At 35.5% G+C, this 18,020-nt stretch overlaps 1 protein-coding gene across 1 annotated transcript in view; it reads right to left on the reverse strand.

The window, feature by feature from the left end:
- The window catches only part of SRBD1 (S1 RNA binding domain 1), a 248,375-nt gene that overhangs the window by 103,969 nt on the left and 126,386 nt on the right, over positions 1-18,020 (reverse strand). The window contains exon 15 of the mRNA XM_023512062.1: positions 11,364-11,455. Within this exon, the coding sequence (XP_023367830.1) occupies positions 11,364-11,455 (92 nt within the window). The remainder of the gene's footprint in view (positions 1-11,363; positions 11,456-18,020) is intronic.

Here is an 18,020-nt window from a genome sequence, read left to right on the forward strand (position 1 = left end):
CGGGTCCGGGCTGGGGATTCGAACCCGCCACCTTAGGTGTATGTGGCTGGCGCCTTAGCCGGTTGAGCTATAGGCGCCGAGCCCAAGTTCCCTTTTCTTTCTAACCAAAAGGTAAATGCAAAATTTCAGAATTAATTGTCATCAGAACTCCTAGGCATTATTAACCACAAATAGATTAAAAGGATTATAAATTTGCAAAGAGAAAGCATTTAGCACCTATACTTATACAATTATCTGTTCATTCTTTAAATAAAGCAAAATAGGATACTTTGTGCTTCACAGAGCAAGTGAATATTTTTTCTTTTAAATAATTCTGCCTTACTATAAATATTACATATTTATGTGTCAAATATCTTATTGGACTAGATTCTAAAAATAATAAATAAATAATGGAATCAATCTTAATGCAACCAGACATCAAGTCATTTGGTTATAAGGAATATACTTATTTGGCTCTGAATATGATTGCAAGATTGCCCTGGGAATTGATCTCCTTAAATCCCAACTACTTTTCTCTTAACACACCACACAGTTCTAATCACATCCCTTTCTTGACCCTCATAATTCATGCTTAAGAAACTTGTGTAACTTCAAATATTCTTTTACCTGTATCATGATTTAATATTATCATTTATTATTATCAAATGTCAATAAATCTTCATATCCATTTTTATTTATAAGATAGATTTAGCTAGAGAAAGGTATTTATTATGACTATTAAGGATATTTCTAAAGCAGCCTCCCCCACCATCTAATACAGTAGTTCTCAACCTTCCTAATACAGCGACCCTTTAATACAGTTCCTATGGGTCGTTACCCACAGGTTGAGAACCGCTAATCTAGTAGCATAGTTACATTGAATCCTTATATATGAACAGCTTCCATTTTCCAAACACAAAATAACTTCTCTGAAGAAGACAGGCGCATGGCCTACAGATATATGAAAAAATTCTCATCATCCTTAATCATCAGAGAAATGCAAATCAAAACTACTTTGTGATATCATCTTAACACCAGTAAGATTAGCCCATATCCCAAAATCACAGATGCTGGCGTAGTTGTGGAGAAAGGGAACACTTCTACACTGCTGGTGGGAATGCAAACTAATATGTTCCTTTTAGACATCTGGAGGACACTTAGAGAACTAAAAATAGACCTGCCATTTGATCCTATAATTCCTCTACTAGGTATATATCCAGAAGACCAAAAATCACACTACAACAAAGATATTTGTACCAGAATGTTTATTGCAGCCCAATTCTTAACTGCTAGGTCATGGAAGAAGTCCAAGTGCCCATCCACCCATGAATGGATCAACAAATTGTGGTATATGTACACCATGGAACACTATGCAGCCCTAAAGAAAGACGGAGACTTTACCTCCTTCATGTTTACATGGATGGAGCTGGAAAATATTTTTCTTAGCAAAGTATCTCAATAGTGGAAGAAAAAGTATCCAATGTACTTAGCCCTACTATGAAACTAATTTATAGCTTTCATAGGAAAGCTATAACCCAATCATAGCCCAAACATATGGGGAAAGAATATGAGGGAGGGGAGGGGAAGGGGAGGAGGGGTGGAGGGAGGGTGATTGGTGGGATCACGCCTATGGTTCATCTTATAAGGGTACATGTGAATCTTTCTAAATGTAGAATATAAATGTCTTAACACAATAACTAAGAAAATGACATGAAGGCTATGTTAACTAGTTTGATGAAAATATTCCAAATTGTATACAAAAACACCACACTGTACCCCATGACAGTATTAATGTACACAGCTATGATTTAATTTAAAAAAAGAAGAAGAAGAAAGAAAGCTAATAGGTGTTACCTACTCACATAGGTTGGATGGAATATAAATTCATGAAATTCCAATCAAAGAAAAGCCCTTGCCTGTTTCCATGTTAAACTATTCTAGGTCTGCCAACGGAAGCCACCTCTTCCAAATGACTATCAGATTCTACCAATTTCTTTTTTTTTGAGACAGAGCCTCAAGCTGTCCCCCTGGGTAGAGTGCCATGGCACTACAGCTCACAGCAACCTCCAACTCCTGGGCTCAAGCGAGTCTCCTGCCTCCGCCTCCCAAGCAGCTGGGACCACAGGCGCCCGCCACAACGCCCGGCTACCTTTTGGTTGCAGCCGTCATTGCTGTTTGGCGGGTCCGGGCTGGGGATTCGAACCCGCCACCTTAGGTGTATGTGGCTGGCGCCCTAGCCGGTTGAGCCACAGGCGCCGAGCCAGATTCTACCAATTTCTATCACCAATTTGTACCAACTCTCTCAGAGATAAAATCTAGTAATCTCCTCTAAACATCATTGAGGTCTTTGGTAGATACTTTATTACTATATCTAACATAAAGTGAGAATGGCAGCTTACAAAGCAAGCTTATATAAAACAGTAAGCTGGTTTCATATAATCTGCCTATTTCTCCAAAAAAAGAGATGTGGAGGTTCCAATGTCTTCACGTACACCTTTATCATCAAAAAATAACAAAAGGTTAATTAGCACAAGCACTGCCGGTTATAGGAGAAATGTTAATAACCACATTTATAATTACAGATTGAAAATACAGTGCCACTAGGGAGATGATTTTGATTATTTTAAAGCAAACATTATTTCTTTAGCCTAGCCTTTAAATCTATAATGTGCTTCATGGATGCTACTTTTTTTAGAAATTGAAGTTGCAGAAACTTTGTATCAATCAAGTACACTGGTGTCATTTTACCAATAGCATGTATTCGCTTCTGGTCTATGTATCACATTTTGGTAACTCTCACACAGTATTTCAAATTTTTATTATCATATCTGTTATGGTGATTTGTGATCAATGATATTTTATATTACTATTGCAAGTGTTTTGGGTGTCACAAACTCTGTCCATATAAGATAGCAAACTTAACTGATAATTGTTCTGTGTATTCTGACTTCTCTATCAACTAGCCATTCCCTCATCTCTCTTCCTCTCCTTGGGTTCCCTATTCCCTAACACCCAACAGTATTAATATTAGGCCAATCAATAACTCAGTAATGACCTCTAAGTGTTGAGTGATAGAGTTGTACGTTCTTCAATTAAATCAAAAGTTAGAAATGATTATGGTTAGCAAGGAAGGCACGATCAAAGTTGACACAGGCTGAAAACCAGGCCTCTTATGCCAAATAGTTAGTCAACTTGTGAGTGCAAGTTCTTTAAGGAAATTAAAAGTGCTATTCCAGTGAACACACAAATGGTAAGAAAGCAAATCATCCCAATTGTTGATTGGGATTATCTTAGCGGTCTTGATAGGTGATCAAACCAGCCACAACATTCCATTAACAAAAAGCCTACTCCAGAGCAAAGTCCTAACTCTCTTTAGTTCTATGAAGTCTGAGAGAGGTGAGGAAGCTGCAGAAAAGTTTGAAGCTAGCTTCATAAGGTTTATGGATGGAAATCATCTTCATAACATAGAAGTAAAGGATGAAGCAGCAAGAGCTGATAGAGAAGCTACAACTAGTTACCCAGAAGACCTAGCTAAGATCACTGATGAAAGTGGCCGCACTCTACAATAGATTTCTAATGTAGATGAAACATTCTTTGATTGGAAGAAGGTGCCATCTAGGACTTTCATAGCTAGAGAGAAGTCAATGCCTGGCTTCAAAGCTTGAAAGGACAGGCTGCTTCTCCTTTTAGGGGTTAATGTAGATGGTAACTTTAAACTGAAGCCAAAGCTTATTACCATTCCCTGAATCTAGGGCCTTTAAGAATGATGCTAAACCTACTCTGCCTATGTTCTAACAATGGAATGACAGAACCTAGATGACACCTTATTTGTTTACAGTACAGTTTGCTGTAAGCTCACTGTTGAAACCTACTGCTCAGAAAAAAAAAAAAATCCTTTAAAAATCAGCAAAACCTCCATAACTGACCTCCTCCCTACATTGACCATCTACTTAAGTTGACCTAACTTTCAAAGACTGGTCATGCACCACATGTATGTGTCAGTACAGTAGGCCTAGTTCCTTATGTTGACCACCTCCATATGTTGACCAGTTTGCTACAATCCCTTGGGTTTGTATACTACTGTATTACTGCTCACTAAAAACGTGCCTTGGAACCCAAGAGATATACAAGGAGATTAATACTGTTTTCATGTCTGCTAACAAAACATCCATTCTCCAGTCCATGGGTCAAAGAATAATTTTGGCTTTCCTGCCTTCTTACTTAAGAAACAAATTTTGTAAGGCTATCACTGCCATAGACAGTGATCCCTATGATGAATCTGGGCAAAGTAAATTGAAGATCTTCTGTAAAGAATTCACCATTCTAGATGCCATTAAGAACATTTGTGATTTATAGCAAGATCAAAAGAGTTAATAAGAAACTTGTAAGAGAGAAGTTCTACGGTGGGTAAAATGCTATCAAACAGCATAGCATGCTACAGAGAAATCTTCTATGAAAGGAGAATCCATATCCATTGATGTAGCAAACTTCATTGTTATTTTAAGAAATTGCCATAGACATTCTAGCTTTTTATTTTTTTGGAGACATCGTCTCACTCTGCCACTCTGGGCAAAGTGCTGTTGCATCATAGCTCACAGCAATCTCAAACTCTTGGGCTCAAGCAATCCTTGTGCTTCAGCCTCCCAAGTAGGTAGGGCTACAGGGGTGTACCTCTATGCCTGGCTAGTTTTTCTATTTTTAGTAAAGAAGGGGTCTCACTCTTGCTCAGGCTGGTCTCAACTCCTGAGTTCAAACAATTCATTGACCTGCATTGGCCTCTTTCCAGCTTTCAGCAACTACCACCCTGATGAGTCAGCAGCCATCTCCATCATGGTGAGATACTCCACCAGCAAAAAGATTATGACCTCCTGAAAGCTCAGATGATTGTTGGCAATTGTTAGCAATAAAGTATTTTCTAAATAAAATAAATACATTGTTTTCTTGAGGCATTAATGCCTTTAGATACTAACATACTATAGTATAATGTACATATAACTTTTATACATACTAAGAAACTAAAAAACTTATGTGACTCACTTTATTACAATATTGACTTTATTGCAGTGGTCTAGAACCAAACCTTCTGTATCTTTGAGATACGCCATCATAGACATCAGAACATTTACTATGTAGGAAGGTAGTATTAGAAATTCAATGAAACAATATCAGGAATGGGTAAATCTCTCAAATTTACCCCTATAGAAAAACCTGCATTATAAAAATCTAAACTTAGAAATCGGTTAGAATAGTTGTATAAAGAGAGATGAACATTGGTTAGGTAGAAGGAAGGGCCAGGCACAGTAGCTCATGCCTGTAATCCTAGCTCCTTGTGAAGCCAAGACAAAGGGATAGATTGAGACTAGGATTTGAGAGCAGTGTGGGCACTAGAGAGAGACCATGTCTTTACAAAAAAATAGAGAAAAATAGCTTGGTATTGTGGTATGTGTCTATAGTCCCAGCTGCTAGGGAAGCGGAGGCAGGAAGATCATTTGAGCTCAGGAGTTTGAGGATGCAGTGAGCTATGATGATACCATTGTACTCGAGCCTGGGCAACACAGCAAGATTTTGTCTCAAAAAGAAAAAAAGAAAAGAAAAAGAAAGAAATAGATAGCATTCAAAAAATAATACGTCCAGGTCTTGGAACAAAGATGGTGCTATTTTTGTACTGGCAAGGCAACTGAGGATAAGTTATTTAGTAGATAGTACTGAAGCAGAGCTCTAGGTTAAGAATAATCAGGCTGACAACAGATTCTTGAAAGTAAGAGGTTATAGAGGGAGCTAAGAAAAACAGAGTCTAATATATTGCTAACAAAGAGAACTAAGGAAGAGGAAGAGTTGTGGCCCAAAACTTGGAGAACATATACATTTTGAGATAGATTTTTAAAAGGGAGGAAAGAGTAAAAAGAGGCAGAGAATGAATGATGAGGACAATAGTAACAGAAGCCAAAAAGAGTTCTGGAAATGTTCACTATACTATATATCTCTAAATAGACAAAATATTTTTTATTTGTCTGAGAATGTTAAACTTTTATTTTTCTCCTCTTTGCATAGTCTCTATCTCTCCCAAGTAGCTCTTTCCCCTAAATATATTCTAGCATCTGTCTTTAATAGCATAAGTTTTCACTGCATGGTGGGTGACCCCTGACTGTCTACCAAGGGCAGGTACTAAAAAGTAGACTGTAAATGCTTTGTTTGCATAATGGTACCTGTTTTCAATTCTTTGGGGTATATACCTAGGGAAAGAATTGTTGAGTCATATGGTAGGTAGTTCTATGTTTAACTTGCTCTCATTGATTTTTAAATAGGCTTTAACCAATCCTCTTTTATGGGGTCTACCCTCAGACTTCCAAACATACTTCCAAAGGCATTTAATAACATTTCCTAAAATACTAGAGGTACCATGAACCATACCAGGTTAGTTCTCTGTTTTCCACAATGCTGCCTTAGGATTAACTTTCTCAAGGTGTCTAGGTCACTTATTATTCACAAATCTGCTTTCCAACTTCAAAACTTATTTGTTGTTGTTATCTCCTCCTCCATTCATTTGTCCTAGTGTTAACATCTTCATTCTACCATTTTAATAAAATTTCAGACAGAAATGAAAGAATAAAAGGTATACTCAAGGCCAAGGCACAGCAGCTCACATCTATAATCCTAGCACACTGGAAGGCTGAGGCAGGAGGATTGCTTCAACTCAGGAGTTCAAGACAAGCCTGAGCAAGAGTGAGATCCTGTCTCTCAAAAACAGAAAAGGTAGCTGGGTGTGGAGGCGTGTGCCTATAATCCCAGCTACTTTGAAGGCAGAAGCAGAAGGATCTCTTAATCCCAGGAGTTTGAGGTTGCAGTGAGCTACAATGATGGCATTGTACTCTAGCTATGGTGACAGAGTGAGACTCTCTGTCAAACAGTAATAATAATTTTAAAAAAGGTATAATACTCAATCTCCCATTTTAAATCTGAAATCCATAATAAACATTTTCATAGTATCCATCTACTGATCTATCCACTCAACTTAAATGCGAGGTACAATGTTTTTATTATATAAAAGCATATATATAGACACCTTCTGTTTTCAATAAGCTGATAAGCAGGCTAAGGAGATATAGTAATATGTACGAAGGTCATTTTCTTACATATGTTTGACACATGTATGAATGTTGAGGTTCTGTTATATTCTGATATAGTATATTTATAGAGGATTTAAAGGTAAAATCCACACATGTAGGTAGCTCAGTTCTCATATAAAGTATAAGGTCATCCGTGGCATCAATCACTAAGAAAAAGAAAGATCCCCAGTCAGACACAGGAATTGAAAAGGAAGTGACCCCTAGAAAACCAAATGTAGAGATTCTAAGCTTCTTTAAATATTTCCCTCCAAGAGCAGATTTTATTTATTTATTTATTTTTATTAAATCATAGCTGTATACATTAATACTGTCATGGGGTACAGTGTGCTATTTTATATACAATTTAAATATTTTCATCAAACTGGTTAACATAGCCTTCATGTCATTTTCTTAGTTAATGTGTTAAAACATTTATATTCTACATTTAGAAAGATTCACACGTACCTTTATAAGATGAACCATGGGCGTGATCCCACCAATCACCCCCCTTCCACCCAGTCTCCCCAAGAGCAGATTTTAAAGACTCAAAGTGTGTAGGTAGATGTTTTGAGTTGATACGAATTAAAAATGATTACTGACACATAAAGGCAAGCTGAGACAAAGAAGGAAGGCATATCCACAGTGAATCACAAACAAAAGACACACAGACTTTGAAAGTAATTAGAACCATATAGTGATTCTCCGCTTTATTATCTTAAATTATCATAGAGTCTTGTTAGAATGTTGTCATCTTGTCTCACATATATATAGTACTGTGACAATTATGTACCCACACAGGACAGTAAAGAAGAAACAGCAGTCTGTTCAGCAGTGGGAGCCCTGAGGGACTGCTACCTCTTAGAAAATATGGTCCAAATAGTTTTCCAACACTCTGTTGGAAATTATCTGTTCAGTGTAACTTGAAAACTTCCAGATTTTATTTTTTTATACAGAAAAGTTCTGTTTTATTAAAAAAATTAGATATACAAATATTATGTACACACTTACTGGCCACATAGTCTCTTCAAGCCTTAGTTTCCTCATCCGTAACACAGGTGTAACAATAAATGGTTCATAGGGCAATTGTTATGATGAAATAAAATAATTCTGCTAATGCATTTACCACAATGTTTCACATATAAATAATATCAGAAGGTCTCAGGGCAGCGCCTATGGCTCAAGGAGTAGGGCACCAGCCCCATATACCGGGAGTGGAGGGTTCAAGCCTGGCCCTGGCCAAGACTGCAAAAAAGAAGAAGAAGAAGAAGCAGCTCTCACTATAATTACTAATTACTATTTCTATTCCTTCTGCCATTATTATTATTATTATTGCCATTATAAGACAAAACATGAAAAGAGCACTCAGTGAGAAGCTAGAGACAATGCGAATTGAAGTGATAAGAAAAAACGTCACAAGAGAAGCAGGGTTTTCAGCTTAGATTTGAGTTTGAGAAGATAATCTTTTTAGATAGGAGATTGTATCATGAAATAAAATAACTGAAGGGAAACTACAAGCCCTTTTGGATCTAAGAAAGGTTTTAGTTTTAGGTTAACATACAAATTTTCAAATATGTACTTCCAGGTATAGATTTCAAGGACAGCCAATGAAATCTGATCAGAGTACTTAAAATTTTAAAATACATTTTTAGTTGTATATCAAATAGAACTAAAACCAAAACTGGCTGTTATAAGCAATATACCATCAAAAGACAACTTGAATTAGCAAGAGAAGAGTGACTAGTCATTTGACAAATATTTAGAAATAAACTGAAAGCCTATGCATGTTCATGATTTATGCTACAAATATTTTTGTTAATATATTACTTTTACCAACAAAAGACTTTAAACTTAATATTTCATAATAATAAAAAAAGTTTAAGAATATTTTATTACCTTTATTATTGAAATCTGTGGTATTTAATTTTACTAAAGTCTGTTTTGTGTTAATTTTCCACTATACTCCAGATATTATAAAGTATTTTTTAAAAACAGTATGATGCCAAAGAAGATGAAATATTTGGGAGTTTACTTAACAAAAGGACATCAAAGATGTCTATAAAGAGAACTATGCAACTCTAAGAAAAGAAATAGCTAAAGATGTTAACAAATGGAAAAAACATATCATGCTCATGGCTGGGAAGAATCAACATTGTTAAAATGTCCATATTACCCAAAGCAATATACAATTTTAATGTAATCCCTATGAAAGCACCACTGTTATACTTTAAAGACCTCGAAAAAATAATACTTCGTTTCATATGGAATCAGAAAAAACCTCGAATAGCCAAGACATTAGAAATAAAAACAAAGCAGGAAGAATCACGCTACCAGACCTCAAACTATACTATAAATCTATAGTGATCAAAAGAGCATGGTACTGGCAGAAAAACAGAGAGGTAAATGTATGGAACAGAATAGAGAACCAAGAGATGAACCCAGCTACTTAACATCATTTGATCTTTGATAAGCCAATCACAAACATTCAGTGGGAAAAAGATTCCCTACTTAACAAATGGTGCTGGGTGAACTGGCTGGTGACCTGTAGAAGACTGAAACTAGACCCACACCTTTCACCATTAACTAAGATAGATTCTCACTGGATTAAAGATGTAAACTTAAGACATGAAACTATAAAAAAATGCTAGAAGAAAGTGCAGAGAAAACACTTGAAGAATCAGCCTGGGAGAATATTTTATGAGAACACCCCCTCTCTCCCGGGAAATTGAAGCAACACCAAAATACATTACTGGGACCTGATCAAACTAAAAAACTTCTGCACAGCCAAGAACACAGTAAGTAAAGCAAGCAGACAGCTCTCAGAATGGGAGAAGATATTTGCTGGTTATGTCTCTGACAAAGGTTTGATAACCAGAATCCACAGAGAACTCAAATATATTAGCAAGAAAAGAACAAGTAATCCCATCTCAGGGTGGGCAAGGGACTTAAAGAGAAACTTCTCTGAAGAAGACAGGCACACGGCCTACAGACACATCATCATCCTTAATCATCAGAGAAAGGCAAATCAAAACCACTCTGAGATATCATCTAACTCCAGTAAGATTAGTCCACATCACAAAATCCCAAAACCATAGACGTTGGCATGGATGTGAAGAAAAGGGATCACTTCTACACTGCTGGTGGGAATGCAAACTAATACATTCCTTTTGGAAAGATGTTTGGAGATCACGTAGGGATCTAAAAATAGTCCTGCCATTCTATCCTACAATTCCTCTACTAGGTATATATCCAGAAGACCAAGAATGTTTATTGCAGCCCAATTCGTAATTGCTAAGTCATGGAAGAAGCCCAAGTGCCCATCGACCATTAATCCACGAATGGATTAATAAATTGTGCTATATTTACACCATGGAATATTATGCAGCCTTAAAAAAGATGGAGACTTTACCTCTTTTATGTTTACATGGATGGCGCTGGAACATACTCCTCTTAGCAAAGCATCTCAAGAATGGAAGAGAAAAGTATCCAATGTACTCAGCCCTACTATGAAACCAATATATAAGCACCCACACTTCCATATGAAAGCTATAACCCAACTACAGCCCAAGATAAAGGGGAAAGAGGAGAGGGAAGGGCGGGGAGAAGGAAGGATGGGTGGAGGGAGGGTAATTGGTCCACATCTAAGGTGCATTTTACAAGGGTACATGTTAAATCTACCAAGCGTAGAGTATAAATGTCTTAACACAATAACTAAGAAAATGCAGCGAAAGCTATGTTAACTAGTTTGATGAAAAGTATTTCAAATTGTATATAAAACCAGCACACTGTACCCCATAAAACATTAATGTACACAGCTATGCTTTAATAAAAATAAAAAAATTTTTAAAAGGTATGATATGCTTCTTTTTCATAAAAATTATTAGTTCAATCAACCACTTTCTTTCTAACATGTCAATCCTTATGCATATGGTATATCTTTTAAATTTTCTTGGATATTTAAAGTATTCAGGCCGGGCGTGGTGGCTCACGCCTGTTGTCCCAGAGCGCTGTGGGAGGCCGAGGCGGGTGGATCACCTGAGCTCAGAAGTTCGAGACCAGCTGAAGACTCGCCTAAGGCCAAGTGAGCCAGAGTGAGACCCTGTCTCTACTACAACAACAACAAGATAGCCAGACCTTGTGATCCCAGCTACATGGGGGGCAAGAGAATACTACAGGAGGAAGAAGTAATAATAAATAAATAAATAAAGTATTCAACATGCCACACATGTGTGTCCAAAATATCAAAATCATATGTTTTTGTGATGACCCATAGTTTCTTACCTGCACTTCTCAAATTAGGGTCCAGCTCTGGCATCTCTTTGATAGCTTCAGGGCTGACACTGTAGATTGATGCTCCTGCTTCACTGACAATACTGAGAAGAAAGAAAAGGGGACATATTATTTTCTAAACTTTCTGACTGGCTGAAGAACATAAATGAATAAAACTAGGTATTACAAGAAAAAAAAAAGACAGCCTGGCAAAGTACTCTCTTCATATCTCAAAGTGACCAAGCAATGTTTGTTTTCTTGCCATAGGAAATACACAGGCTTAAATTGATGATGAATTCATTCAGTTTTTTTCTCTGACACTGGTGACAAGAGATAGTTTATAGATGAACACAACAAATACTTTCCCATGATACCAACTTTAAAATTTTCAGAACACACTTAGCTTCTCCTATGCTTATAATCCATTCCTGGCTAACACTTAAGACTCCCATCTAAATTAATCATTCAAAAGCATCTTGGAATGCATACAGAGATGTGTGGATACATGTACATGGAGACATACAAAAAACCCACTATCATAAACACTGCTATATTAATACCTAATTATAATTAATAACCACAACATGAAAAAGAAAGGGATCAGATAGAATGTCACCTCCCTTCTTTTCAGGAAGGTCTGAAATCATCTTTTCAGTGAAATTGAAGCCTTTCACTCAGGTAGGTGTTAAACTATTTCATTTCATCATTTATTTACTTAATGAAAGCATCACACAAATCACCCTCTTCTTTTTTGTCTCTTCCTACTTTACAGACCACACTGGGAACACTGTCTTAAAGCTCACATTTGTACAGTGGTTGATGTTTATACAGTTTATCAAATATTCCCCCCACACACTTTTTTTTTTCAGACAGAGTCTCACTTTGTGGCACTTGGTAGAGTGCCCTGGCATCATAGCTCACAATAACCTCAAACTCTTAGCCTCAAGCAATTGTCTTGCCTCAGACTCCCAAGTAGCTGGGACTACAAGTACCTGCCATAATGCCAGGCTATTTTTAGAGATGAGATCTTGCTCTTGCTCAGGCTAGTCTCCAACCCATGAGCCCAGGAAATCCACTCACCTCAGCCTCCCAGAGTGCTAGGATTACAGGCATGAGCCATTGCGCCTGGCCTGTCAAACATTTTTACATTAGAATTCTACTTAATGACATAATATACAAAGAAACATCATCTACTCTAAATATACACAATATTTATGGGGCTATACCATGCAACCATCTAGGTGTCAAGATTAAAAACAAAAACAAGTTAGGGCTCAAATTTTTAATTCACTTTAGCAATCTCTCCCTTTCTCTGCTCCTCAGTATTTACTTTAGTTACATAAGACAAGTTTAGTGGATAACTTGTAACATATTGCCCCATAGTAACAACTGAACAGTGAGAAGTAAAATGTGGGAAGGTTAGTTTGCCAGATCCATCTTTGGAGAATTCTTCAATGAATTCTGATGACAACTGTAAGCCACCAAAACTTGAGATGATTACTCTGAGGAACTTATCTTTTTGTAATCAAGAGATACTATCCTAAACTTTACAATAGGAAAAATAAACACTCTAACTGAACAGCAAGCCTGCGCCTCCTATTTCTCATCAACACTATCATTATACAGTAAAGGGTAACTGAGTACATACTATATACAAAACACAAAATCAAACACCTTACATTATCTCCTTCAATGGGGTAGGTTCTATTTTACAGATAAGTAATAGGCCCATGGTCATACAGCCAGATATGGACCGTAACCTGACTGATTTCCAAAACTGAGCTCTTAACCAGCACAACAAGGTCCTAAATATTTTTACAACTTCTCCTTAAAATGAGAGCCCAAAGTTTTATGCCAAACAACAAATATAGCATCTTTCATATGGAAGAACTACTTTCATAAACAACAGATCCCTAAGAACTCATCTTTCTCTTCCATTGCCTTCACCTTTTTTCAAAAGGTTAAGGTGAGTTTTGTTTGCTTGAGCATTTATGATAGAACTTAAAGTCTATATAGAAGGTCAAATATGTTGTATAACTTGAGAGACCAACTTTAAAATTAAAAGTTAATTGTGCTTTTTTTCTAAAATAAGATTTAGATTATGCTTATCTTCCAATATTATGCAATGATCAAAGGTAAAAATGTAATGTTAAATTAAGCTTGAAGTAAAAAACATTCTTAGTAAATGGCACAATAATATGATGTTAAAACTAACATATAAAAAGTGATTTTTCGACTCGGCACCTGTGGCTCAAGTGGCTAAGGCGCCAGCCACATACACCTAAGGTGGTAGGTTCAAATCCAGCCCAGGCCCACCAAACAACAATGATAGCTGCAACCAAAAAATAGCCGGGTGTTATGGCAGGCGCCTGTGGTCCCAGCTACTTGGGAGGCTGAAGCAGGAGACTCACTTGAGCCCAGGAGTTGGAGGTTGCTGTGAGCTGTGATGCCATGGCACTCTACCCAAGGGGACAGCTTGAGGCTCTGTCTCAAAAAAAAAAAAGTGATTTTTCAACTCTATTATAGCAGCACTTCCTAATATGGGGCCCTTGGAACACCAGGCAGAGAGAGGTAGGATTAATTAGAACTACATGAAAAATGTTTGTGTTTATACAACATATTTTCCCCCTAAGAAAAGAGGTTATAGTTTTCATCGATTACTTAAAGAAATCCATGACCCCAAAATAGGTTAATAAATACCACCACAGTATAAGACCAGTATGGTCACCAGGTATACAAAATTTAGTTTCAAATACAAATCAACACAAAAGCTAACAAAGTCTTTCCTAAAAACACAAAGTATACATGAAGTGCAAGCTGAATTGAAAAGAATGTATTTTAAAATCTCATCACAAATTTATTTTCTATCATTTTTAGAAGTCTCTAAAGTTACAACTATTTAAGTTACAACTATTAAGGAGACATATATAGTAAATAAAAATTCCAGTTAATTGTGTTTAGTAATTGGGTACTTGAGAATTTGCTGGGAAGTTATAACTGGAGGTTATAATTCTTGAAAGACTAAGGGAAACTACTGTCTCTTGGAGGTTATAATTCTCAAAAGACTAAGGGAAACTACTGCAAAGAAAACACTCAGATAATAAATATTCCTCCAAATACCATACTGCCACCTCTTTTAAACAGAGGAATATAAAACAGATGTGACACACTGCACCCAAAGATTTCAGATTAACATTAATATTGAATCAATACAAAATGTAGTAAATTTCATATGCTTTAGTTATTGAACAGTATGGGTCCAATAAACAGTTTAATACTACACAAGAGACTAGAAAGCTTAAATAATCTAAATGAACAGAAAAACCTCAACACTGATTACTTCAATATAAAACATACAAGGACCTAAGGATTATATATGGCAAGAATTAAATGAAACAAACCAAACTGGGAGTGGTGATAAAGTTTTTCAGAAGTTACTAAGAACAAAAGCTATAATGCCTCCTTCCTCTTTTTTATTCTTATTTAGAGTTCAAGAATAGACATTCAGCAGAAATTATGCTAGATTTATAAGGCACTTTCTCATAATGGAAGTTTCCCAATAAACTATTAGAAAATTATTCCAATTATCTCTAATATATTTCAAAGAAAGTGAACATGAACTTGTACAAAATTCTTATTTCTAATGATTTAATAAGTATTGTTATGTCACAAAAACAAATTTCTCTCTGATATAAACAAATTAGACTCAAAATTGTAACAATTTCTTAATTTTATGTATTATGCCATTAAGCAGACAAAACTTTCAGCAGAATTTATTGTTTGGAGGGATTTTAACTGACATAGTTGTAACTGATCTAATGTTTCAAGATTATTTACAGTACTCTGAAGGCTCTTCAAATTACCAGAGTTTAAAGACAAGACACCCAAGCTTTAATCATATGAAAGTACATTTCAGGCTCGGTGCCTATAGCTCAACCGGCTAGGGCGCCAGCCACATACACCTAAGGTGGCGGGTTCGAATCCCCAGCCCGGGCCCGCCAAACAACAATGACGGCTGCAACCAAAAAACAGCCAGGCGTTGTGGCGGGCGCCTGTGGTCCCAGCTACTTGGGAGGCGGAGGCAGGAGACTCGCTTGAGCCCAGGAGTTGGAGGTTGCTGTGAGCTGTAATGCCACGGCACTCTACCCAGGGGGACAGCTTGAGGCTCTGTCTCAAAAAAAAAAAAAAAAAAAAAGTACATTTCAGAAGCTACCATTATACTTACATTGGCCATATCTATATGTTAATATGCTAATTCTCTAGAATTAAATTGGTAATTTTTAAAACATCTTATCTAATCAATCACCATTTTAGGATCTTTTTAGGCCTTTTTAAGAAAACAAACAACAGGGAAGAGGGAGGGAGAGGGGAAAGGGGAATGGGTGGAGGGAGGGGGATTGGAGGGATCACTTCTGAGGTTTATCTTACAAGGATAAAAGTGAATCTTTCTAAGAGTAGAATGTGAACATTTTAACACAATAACCAAGAAAATGACATGAAGGCTATGTTAACCAGTTTGTTAGAAGTGTTTCGGATTGTGTGTGAAAACACTACACTGTACCCCAGAAGTGCATTAATGTACATAGTTACCATTCAATAAAAAATGAAAAGAAAAAAAAAGTAATAAGAAAAAAAAAAAGAAAACAAACCACACACTCATAATCTAAAAATGAAGTGTAATTGAAGGTCACTCGGAAAGCTCAGTTGGTAGAGCATGAGACTCCTGAAAAGTAAATAAAAAAATAAAATACCTACGATATAGATGAATTCATTTTAAAATTCATTCTAAAAAGTTTTAATAAAAACTATGTAAGTTAAAAATGCTAAATTTTGTTATCTCAAGTAAAATTCAATGATGTTGCTTACATGATACTGGTCATTAATCAATATGATTTTTCTTTTACATGTTTAAATTACAGAATTGATATCTCCAGTTTTTAAGTCTCTTCTGCCATGACACTGTATGTTGTTGAACATTTCAAAACCAAGTTTGTAAGAACTTTTCTTATAGTGACTATTTTTTCTGACAATAAGAAAACAGTACCTTGTTTTTTTTACCAAATTGAGGTGAATAGTAGTTCTTTCCATGAAAAAGCAAAACTAACTTTACTGTCTTTTTTTTTATTTTAAAGTTATTGAACTAATAGTTTTCATATTAATTTACAAGGTTATATGAAGTCTCTATGAAACTCCTAGGACTCTATCCATTTTCCAAATAATAAAATTAATTGTTCTTTCTGATTTTAAAATAAATGACATGCTTCTTTGCATTAAAAGGTGAATTTAATTCAAAGTTAATTTAATTAAATGAAAATGCAGTTATTCAATAAGATATCAAAAGTCAACGAGGATATATTTACTAGTATGTTTTTAATTCTTTAAAAGAATTCTTTTCAAAAGTATACTAATACTCCTGAGGCTCTATTAATACCTAACCCCCTTCTTTTCTTTCCTTCTGTCTATCACAAAATATGTATTAAATAGCTTCTATACTAAATGCCTAGCTTATTCCACTGATGTTTTTTAAATAATTTATCTATAAACCACTCTTCTTACCTTTCAGATTGAGAAACATTTCATATCAAGAGAGGTTGACTTGGCCTCAGTTTCTCAATAAATAATAGATAATAATAATAAAATATTAACCAACACCTCTTTAATAAAAATCTTAATTCTTTGCATATGAGATTGCCCATTCTGAAGTCTAAAAGAATAGTTATTTGTATTTTAGGAATAGGAAACAAAGCCAAAAACCAATCACCACAAGTAGAGGAGCTTTAAAATGTAATGCTTAAAGAATACAGCTTATTTCTAAGAAAATATCAAAGCAATTTTAAATTTATTTAACAATAAATTATCACTCTGGGGAGTTTTAAATGAACAAAAATCTTATCACTTTAAGAAACGGATCTAGCAATAAAGAGGATACAGAGAAGTAATCATACACTGTTAAGTAAATCGTACACTGTTAAGATATCTCAACTGTGGTGGCACCTGTGGCTCAAAAGGGTAGGGTACCAGCCCCATATGCCGGAGGTGGCGGGTTCAAACCCAGCTCTGGCCAAAAAAAAAAAAAAAAGATATCTCAACTGTAGAACTCTTGGACAGTAATTTAAAAATTAGATCAAGTCACATAAATGTACATTCTCTCTGACCCAGTATTAAATTATTATTGTAAAATACCATGATCTCATGTAAAATATTTCTGATAAATCATTAAGAGAAAAACCTGGTTAAAATACCATGAGACAGATTTTGATATTTTAAAAATATTATACACAGGAGTATGCATTATATACTTTGACATAGTATAATGTTAATAATACTTAACCACAAAATATTCCTTTAATTGCATTCTTGTTTCTTTAAATTTTTTTGCAATAATCATGTAATATTTATTTGTAATCAGAAAAAGCTTAAAATTTAGGCATAATTATTAACTGATCAGGAAATCTAATATTAGAAAATAGCAAGCTTTTAGAAAAATTTTACCGAACTTTCTTAAATTAAGTTAACTTAATTTAAGAAATTTAAGTTAACTTAATTAAGAATAACTTAAGTTAAGTTATTCTCAACTTAAATCTGGGTAAACATATTATTTTTTGGTACATGTAGAGAACACAGTTAACATTTTACGATATTGTCCGGATAACAGAAAAGAATAACAGC

This window comes from Otolemur garnettii, unplaced genomic scaffold (assembly GCF_000181295.1).
Source record: "Otolemur garnettii isolate 467f Iridium unplaced genomic scaffold, OtoGar3 scaffold00024, whole genome shotgun sequence".
In the NCBI taxonomy this organism is placed as follows: Eukaryota; Metazoa; Chordata; class Mammalia; order Primates; family Galagidae; genus Otolemur; species Otolemur garnettii.